Genomic DNA, 9635 nt, shown 5'->3' on the forward strand with positions numbered 1-9635 from the left:
TGACTTCAGGTACATTCGGCACACAAAACTCACCAGTTTTCTCTATTGGCGATCTATGATTTACAAAACAGATAAGAGTCAAAGGAGGCCTTGATTCTGTATGATTTCATTTTTTCCTTGTTTGACACAATCCATTATATCAAATTTTGTGTTGTATACTTATTAAGTACACACTTGAGAGAAACATATATTAGCATCTCTGTACTATGACTACATGTTAATTTTCTTTCCATTACCAATGAGCAGTACGTACAAAAAAACAAAAGGCATATCCGTGTAATTCACATTCTCTATGATTAATTTAATCATTACATTTTTATTATTAATAACAAACAGAGATTAATATTAACTAGATGGAAGGAGAGTAATAAGAGCTGTAAGAGACTTTGGGTAAGTGCTAATTAAAAAAAATAAAAGATATGTTTTTCTTACCAATTATTTTATTTCTTTCTCTATGCATTCTTTCATTTTCCTGTGTTTTTATATTATCTAAATAAGTTTAAAATCTCTTTAACTATTTAATATTTATGATTCACTTATAAAACCACGCATGGGTGAAAACTAGTTAGGCTAGCTATAAATTTAATTTTAGCAACTTGAAAGGAAGAGAGACAGAGAGAGAGAAAGAGGGAGAGGAAGGGATTTACTTGGAGAGCCCAACTTTGAAAGATTAAAGGACAGCATTCTACTGTATAGAATCAAAAAATGATTCAGGAAAATTGAAAGTAAATACTGTGGGAACTGTAAAGATTAGTTAGATTAATGGCCTTTATGTATTCCATTATTAAATCTAGTAGCAGTAGCCAAAATAAGCAATCAACTGTAAAAATATAGGGGATTGAACCGACACTAGACTTATATGGCTATATCTCGAAATAATCTAACAATTATATCAGCAAACCTTTCGTTAAAAGGACATGCAACAAAAACCAAAGGGTTGGTTCGCAATATACGAAGTTTCCAGTCTTCTCTCAGGACGGTCATTGCTTACTTTTTTTTTTCTGTAATAATTTCAAGGAAGGCCAATGCAAGCTACGCAATAAGCTACGGTAATTTTCTACTAACGGAAACAAAATTTCGAGGCCCTTTATCGTGAATTGTTGTTAAATTTATGTCCAGTATGTAAAATGGGCCTGAATGTAATACATAACTAATAGATAACTAATGAAATTTTGGCGAGGTACCAAAATGTAAAGAAATTGGAACCTTGGGGTATCAAGTGTCAAAAAAATACTTTCTAATGTGAAAATAAGCTTTTCTTTTAGAGAGAAATGTATGGTGATACAATTGTAGGATTATTTCAAGACGTAAACATGTCTCATGGTCAAGCGTCTGGCTCACTCCCCTATAGCCTTTTTTTTTTGCATGCCGTGCAGCATTTCTCACTATTAATTACTTCATAATTAGTTACAAACTACTAGATAATTAATTAACAGAATTTGCCACCAATGTAACTTCAGGTTCCCCATACTATTTTTCTCTCAATTTCCGGAATTATTTTTGATTCTAATATATAGTACTAGACATCCTGAGTTTTGAGGTTCTGCATTGCTCACTTTTTGTCAGGAAATTTCGGCTTTATCAGGTAAAACTCTTCCTCTCTGTTTCTGTAAAATTGATAAAATTACAATTTTACTGTCTAACAATGCTATCTTATAGCACGATAACAGGCAAGCCGAAGTGAAAATCAAAGACAATGCATAACTTCATCAAATCTGTTGCAAATGCTTTTCATCAAACAGTGCAGAAAGTGATGCCTTCTGCTAAAATTGCAGGCTTTCATGTAGTCTCAAGTGATCTTGAAAAGGTCACTATCATGGCCCACTTGATAATAACAAACCCTGGTCCACTGCCGCTTGCCTTCACAAATGCTAGTTACTCAATAATGATCAACGGAAAGGAGATTTTCTCAGGTTCGATTCCGGGTGGGATCACTGTTGGGGCTCATTATGCATCCACAGTAAACATTCCCGTCAAAATCATTTATCGCGATATTATGGCTTGTCTCAAACCGGGAAACGTAAATTCTTACAGGGTCAATGCCTGTGTCAGTCTTGTTTTGCCTGTTATTGGGAGTCATAGATTGCCAGTAGAGATAACTGGAGACTTCAGTTTGCCGAATATACCTGAAGTAAAGATCAAAGATATTCAGATTGGAAATGCATCGAACGAGGAAATTAGTGCAAGTGTTCAATTGAACGTAGCGAATAAAGATGAAATTGAATTGGAACTGAATAACTTGGAGGTGGATGTTAAGCTTTCCAATGTAAGAATCGCAAGCGTCAAGGTGAGCAAAGTGTTACTTAGGAAGAAAAGTTCTATTTGCATGGTGATTCCTGTCTCATTAAGGCCAAAGGATATGACCAATGCTCTCTTGGATTGGATCCAAGGGAAAAACTTTTGCTCTTCCGTGATGGGAAATGTCGATGTCAACACTCCATGGGGACCACTGAAACTGAGGTTTTAGAATTATAGGTTGAACAAGGGATCAATTTGCTCGATTTTCGCTACAAGCATATAGATTTATGCAGTATATATATTGAGAGTTTTTAGCATGCTTCTTTCTTTTATTTTCCTTTTTACTTACCGGTCTTTCGAGTTTAAATTTGAGGAGAAGGAAGAGTATATCTCAATCTTACTTGTATTTCGCTTCAATGGTTTCTATTTACTGGTGTATTCTCGAGCTAGTTGTTAGTCATGGGAACACTTTAGTTTCTTCTCTTCCATAGCAAATTGTGTTTGTGTATGCTTTCTGTTTATGTTCTAAACTCTAATTCTTTGTATGTACACTCCGAATCATAGGTACTATTGAAATTTATCCTTTTTTTAAAAACTTAGATCACTGAGAGTTTATCTGTATTTGTTCTCACAGTGTTCTGCAGTTATTTATGTCCCCAGATAGTCAGATGTTTATTGTTGTAGTAATTCATTAGACTATGGAAAGTCTTGCGATTTGTAGGGAGAATGCTTGACGCTTGAAAGGTTTACCCTGTTGTAGGAATTATAAATTTTCATAATATATAACATGGCGATATTTAATTTTCATATGGCATTTTTTTTTCCATTTTTGTGCCGGAGTGGTTATCAGGCTTGACTAGAAATTTAATCTCTTGAACTTAATTAATTTTTATTCACGAAAGATTAAGAAGATGAGAATATTTGAGGAGTGTTTATAGTTTTCTTTTCCTTTTATTTTTTTTATTTTTTTAGGAGAAGGAATTAATCTATAGTTAGCACTTACCTTTCCTTGAAATATTTCCAGGAAAAGTGGCAATGGCTGTGCTGAGACAAGATAGGATCTGTGTGTTCTGTCAACAAACCCTTATTTTTTGTTTCATATTCTTCTAACAAAAGATTTGCTGATATAACTGATTGGATTATTTCGAGATTAATCATGAGTCAAGCGTCAGGCTCAATCCCCTAGCACAATTTTATTTTACAGCAATAACCGCGCAGGCTTATAAAAGATACAATTTTACAGCAATAACAGTGCATTTTATTACAGACAAAGAAAACGCATAACTTGAAGAATGTAAAATGCACAACTTGAAGAATGTAATCGCAAATTATTTTTTTCCATCAAAAAGAGCAAAAGATAGTTGCTGCAATCGAAATCCAGACACCACTTGCTGAGATTGCAGACTTTCGCATTGTTCCAAAAGATTTCTAGGAGAGGCCAAATATCTTCATCGACTTGCTAATAACAAATCCAAGTCCACTGCCAATACCAATGGTAGATGTTTGTTATTCACTCATGATCAATGACAGGGAGCTTTTCTGTTGTTCTGCTCCGCGTCAGGTTACTGTCGATCGGGTCTCTCGTTCTTCATCCAGTATACCGGTCACAGTCATTTATGGCCATTTTATGGTTTGTTTTGTTTTGAACCGGGATGCATGAATCCTAGTAGGGCCAAGGCCAATATCATCTTTAATCTAGCTGTATTTGGAGATTTGGAGATTGCCAGTAAGAAGAATGACTGTTGAGTTTTTGGCGCCTCGTGTGCCTGAATTCAAGATTGAAGATGTTGAGATTGAGATTTTGTCGAACGAAGAAATTAGAGCAGGTGTTCGATTTGGAGTAGAGAGCAAGGATGAATTTGAATTAAAGCTGAATGATTTGGAGGTGAGTGTAGTGTAAGGATTGGAATGTCAAAGCAAAAGATGTGTTCATCGCGAAGAGAATTCGCTCTGTTGGATATGATCAGAGGAAAAACTGTTCGTTATTCTGTGAATGGAAACACCTATAGTGATTCTAGTATTTTATTTTACGGGGCAAGATGTTCAGAAAAAGGAGATTTTTTAGAAAAAGACCATTTTTTAAAAAATAATTAGCAAAATCGCATAGCAAAATTGTCCTCTTTTTTCAAGAGCGCTTGACTTTGTAAAAACCTGGCTTTAAAATTCACGGGACTAGTAGTCACGTGTATTTAGTTCTCATTAATTAAACCTTAAGCATTTCGGCACAAAAGTTCACGATACGACTGTTTCAGATTAACCGTGATTAGCGGCCACTAATTACACGGGACTACTGGTCACGTGTATCTTAAAGTCAGTATTTTGCAAAATCGACCTCTTTTGGCTAGAAAGAGATCCATTTTGCTAATGTTTTCATAAAAGAGTCGCTTTTGCTTATTGTTTGTCAAAAATAGCCTTTAAAAAAAAAACTCTCCAAATCATAAAAATTACTAGCTACAATAGATCCGGAATACGCAGCAGAAGGAGCAAAGACTAAAGAGCTCATGTGAATTTAATATTAAAGGATGAAAGAATGGTTTTGTTTCATTTTCCACGTTACTTGGTGTCATAACAATTGTAATGTATTGACAGAATCTCTGCTTCATATCAAAATTTGTGTTGTGTACTTGTGAAGTTGACAGAAACATACATTAGCATCTTTGTACTATGACTACCTGCCAAGTTTCCTAGAGCTTCGGGATGATTAATTTGGGGCTTTGAAATGAGATATCAATTTTATTTTATTTTTATCTTTATGGTTTCTGGCCTTGTATAGTTGATTAACATGGATATGATTAATTGTTAATTTAACAAAGAAATAGCTCTCAATGTAACAGAAATATGATATTGTTAAATTAGCAAAGCATCAAGAAAACTTGAACATATTAGTAAATATTATGCAGCTGCTGCCATCCATATGCAAGAATTAAGCAAGTATTATCATAATCATAATGAATGACCACAACTAACTTGCAAACCTTTTTAATACAGATTCAGTAAAACCTGCAGAAACAGAGTGAGATCAAATACAGATGAAATTATGCATGGTTTAAGCAAAATATGTAAACATTCCATCAAGAACTAATCGATTGAAACAGTCATATCTTGAAGAAAGGACAGAATAACACTTTTTCATATCTTGAAAAAAAAGTAGAGTAACAATTGCAATCCTTCCCTTTTCACAATTAAGGAAAAATCAGTGAGCATTTGCTCCTTGACCATGATTTTTTTTTAATCTATTGTTCTCTGGCTGCCACTTGTGCTGTCTGCTCATCTAGATCGTGACTAGGTTCGATGTCGAGGATTCTCCTCAAGTACTCCAACTGCTCAAATTCACCCTGAAGCTCTTCCCACTGTAATTAATAATAGACGGTCATTTACAAAAGAGATCACAGATGATGTATATTAATAGTGATTTTTAATTCAAGCTTATATCTTATGTCAGCACATTAAAACAAGCCATTTATAAAGGAACACCTAAGTACATCAGAATTTAGTAAATTAATCTAATATTCTCTTCAAAGACGATTTCCAACAAGAAAACATATATTAGAGTTCTTTCGAGACAGAAGTATTTCGCCCAGCTGAACAAAACAAATATTGGGAAAAAATTCTAGAAAATTATTGTGTAAAGAATTTGGCTTTTCAGAAGGTCTTAGCCACAATCAGAAAGCACCTAATGTCCTACATAAGCAAACAACAGTTGTAGGATGTCAGAAGTTCAGAATTGACGGTTAAGAGGACTAAAAGGGGAAACAAATGCAACGGGCATGAACGTGCTAAGCAAAATCTTGGTTTCTTAGTGTTTTGATGTCCAGTCAACTTGGCTAGAATTTTCATACTCTTCCACGATTTTACTAAATTAAATTGGTTATTTGTTTATGGGTTCCCTGATTTCTTCTGTCAAACAACAAATAATGCACAAACAGAATAAAAGTGCAAATCATAATACAAGTAGATTACAGATAACCTAGTTATAAAGAAATTAGGTCGTGTCGCCTCCATGGGTTCACTCTTATTTGATTCTTTACCTTGATTTACCTATTCCACATGTTTAGCTGAAATAAGTCTTTTTCTGAATAGATTCCTTGCATACTGGAACAATGCTTGAAAGCCTACTGTGCATACTATACAGAGACAACAATGTTCAAACAGGTCATCAAACATGACTTTTTGAAGTTGGTGATTTTACTCGTGTATTATGATGTGGACATCTATAAATTTAAGAAACATATAAATTTTCAATCATTCTTTGTCTTTTATGACATACCTCCTGATGAGAGAGAGACACCAGTTTCCAACCTGCAGCAGCAATGTACCGTCGTTTCAGCATAGTATGACCTAAGGGAGTTCCTGCAAAGAGGCCAAAACATATATATCACATGCCTTCAGTAACAACTGATTAAGGGTAAATTATAGATAACCTCCTCGTCTATACATTTAGTAGCACTTATCATCCATCAACTCATTTATTAGCGTATATCACCCCTCGCTTCATCAGGAAAAGGGGTGGTCTACAATGTATCCTTCTCAAAATGCAAATCTAGAGGTGGCAAGTGCTAATGATTGTATAGACGAGGAGGGCTATCTGCAATTTTTAGCCAAGAAGATAATGATAACATGTTTAAGTGGAACAAAATGTACCCAAATTCCTTGAGAAATGAGTTGGTCCATCAATCTCAAAAGCGAGTTTTTTATCAATCACCACTGCATCCAAAGTGTATCCATCCACCACATGCTCTCTTACCCACTCAAGCCCCGTGCTAACTAGAAGCCGAGCTACCTCTTTTTGGAACGAAGAAGTTGTTTTTTGATTGAACCTCTTAGTATTTCCAGCACGAAATATTTTATCTTCTAGTTCTCTCCTCAGTGATAAACCAAGATGAGGATACTCAAGCTTCAAGCACTGGTTAGCTAGATGAACTTGCGAAGAAAACATGATATCTTCTCTATACTGCTCAGAAATCCTTCGCTCCTCAAACTGGCTTAATGCAGTCCAAACATGGGAAAAGAAATTACGATCTAATCGTCCAAGAACAGCATAAGACCAAGCAATATTCCCGAGCTGATCCCTGTTAAACGTAAGCACAGGGGAATCTTCAAAATTTCCAACATCCACACTAGCCTCAGATTCTGTACAACATTTGAGATTGCCAGAATCCTTAAAAGCGGAATCTAGTGCATCAAGCAGAGGATCTGCACATTCACTCAGTGAAGCAAATGCCCACAAAAACTGAGCAAGTTCTTGCTCCTGAAAACTGTGAACTAACTCAGCTGCTCTTCTCGATAATTTGGAGAAGAGCTCTGGTGCTGAATGCTGCATTGAAGCAAAAGCACCAGCAATATTAGCAACATTTTGAGCATTGAATTCTGATACTTTATCTACTGCCACCTCAGCAATTCGATCCATCTCAGATAAGTATAGCAATTCCCCGCCAATCTTTGATAAGGCCCAGGCTATATTTGATACCCCTTGAGCTGAGCACTCGGGCAACGAGGCCATCGCAATCCCCACTAACATAGACATTTCTCTTTGACGGGCAAATGCCATTCTCCGTGTTTTCATCATAGAAACCTTTTCCATGTTCTTGGCTATTCGATGGAGAGCCGTGGCAATATTTATAGGAGAGAGAGGTGAAGGGCTCAACCCTTTAGCTACAGCCGATATAGTCTCTGATGCTACGTCCAAAACCTCTTCAGCAGTTTGTGAATCAACAATCGCTTTGTTCAAAGTTATCTCTTTCTTCCTGTCTGAAGGTCCCGAAAATTGAGATAATTTTTGAATGAAGGCCTCTCGTGATTTCTCCTTTTGCTCTTCGAACATTCCATTTCCTATCATACTCACGGTTTTTCTAATGTCGGTGGTAGTATTAATCTCCAAGTCTAAATCAAGTTCATCTAAATCTATATCTTCTTCGAATTCATAATCGGATTCTTCAGAGTTCTTCTTTTTCTTGCTAACCTTCTCTTTTTTGCTCACATTGATCTTCTTACTCTTCTTCTTCTTCTTCTTCTTTGATGACAACATTTTTTCAATAGTATGAGTTAAGCCCCTCCCTTCAATACTTTTCAATGCAACTCTCCTAGCTCTCACACACCAATCCATACTATCAGTCTCTTTAAGCAATCTCGAGGCTCCTTTCGGTTTTTTCTTTGGCTCAGTCGAAGTTTTAATCTCTCCCAAGAACTGTAATTTCCATGTTGGGTCCTCTTCCTCTTTTGGGCTTTCTTCTGCCTTCAAATCAACAGAAGAGCTACCAACCCCACACGTGTATACTCTCCTACTTTGAAAAGTGAGCTCAAGCTTAGGGTTGCAAAACCCAGATGTGGGTTTTGTGTTGGAATAGATTTTGATGGGTTTGAGAGGGGAATTTAGAGATGGGTAGCATCTTTGAGGCAAAAGGGAAGACATAGATGCTTCCATTTCAGCCTAAAATTTGTTGGGAAGCTGGAATTTTTTACAAGTTTAAGAGTTGAAATATGAGGAAATTTAACATAACCACGATGAGAAAATGAGATTTAATGAATGAAGAAATTGGGAAATTGAAAATGGAGTCGAAGGCTTACCTCTGTTCCCAAACTGAAACGGCTTTTCTTCCCCCCCTCTCTCTCTCTCTCTCTCTCTCTCTCCTCCTCATCTGAGCACACCCAAGAAAGTAGAAGATAAAGCCGAAGGCGAAAATAAATAAATAAAAAGGCCAGGTCTATTCTGGGCCTGGCCCATATGAGGTTTGATCTGTTACAATTCGTGAGGGCCTAAGCAGTGGCTCGACAAAAGAATGGGATTGGATCATGCGCAGTCGTGTGCCCCAAAAGTTTCTGGCTTGAAATCGAATTACTTCAAATTGTTTGGATACCATGGTGTTTTCCTTCTTGTGTTTTTATAAAAAACACCATGGTATTGTGTTTTTCCCTTAAAATATTTTTAAAACACCATGTTAAGTATTTTTGGTCAACACTAGTTTGACCCAGTATAACATTAGTATTAAACATATTATTAATATATATTATAAATAAATTATTATAATATTTATTTTACATTATTATAGTATTATAAGTATTAAATGTAATGCAATATAATATTGTATAATGTATTATAATATTATGTGGGGCCCGGTTTACTATAGCAATGAGAGGGGGGAGTGTGGTTGGGGTTGTGGTGGGTGGTGTGCCCCTAACATTATTTTTATCCAAACACGCCCCAACACTGTTGTGGGTAGAAACCAATAACTAATAAAAGGACGTCAAATGAGGCCTTTGGACAAAGCTAATCCCAGGACCCCAGAATCCATACACAACTATGCGGATGTTAGCTGAGGTACCGTACAACGCCGCAGTCCGTACAGTCTTATCATCTCTCGAGAAGAACCTGCTCCCCGACGTCGTGCTCCGGCGGCTGA

General features: G+C 36.2%; 2 protein-coding genes across 3 annotated transcripts; one reads left to right on the forward strand and one right to left on the reverse strand.

The window, feature by feature from the left end:
- Positions 1697-2467, forward strand: LOC109830811. Its single transcript, XM_020398173.1, has one exon. The coding sequence runs from the start codon at positions 1697-1699 to the stop codon at positions 2465-2467; it is 771 nt and encodes a 256-aa protein (XP_020253762.1).
- LOC109830201 (RAP domain-containing protein, chloroplastic) lies at positions 5297-8877 on the reverse strand. Of its 2 annotated transcripts, XM_020397388.1 has the most exons (4): positions 8803-8875; positions 6880-8683; positions 6506-6588; positions 5297-5588 (listed from the first exon to the last, which is right to left on the reverse strand). In XM_020397388.1, the coding sequence occupies exons 2-4, from the start codon at positions 8657-8659 to the stop codon at positions 5472-5474; spliced, it is 1980 nt and encodes a 659-aa protein (XP_020252977.1). In that variant the 5' UTR covers positions 8660-8683; positions 8803-8875; the 3' UTR covers positions 5297-5471. The 2 variants fall into 2 exon arrangements, with proteins under 2 accessions (XP_020252977.1, XP_020252976.1); XM_020397387.1 differs by having other exon boundaries at positions 6880-8877.

The sequence above is a fragment of the Asparagus officinalis genome, chromosome 2 (assembly GCF_001876935.1).
Source record: "Asparagus officinalis chromosome 2, Aspof.V1, whole genome shotgun sequence".
NCBI lineage: Eukaryota > Viridiplantae > Streptophyta > Magnoliopsida > Asparagales > Asparagaceae > Asparagus > Asparagus officinalis.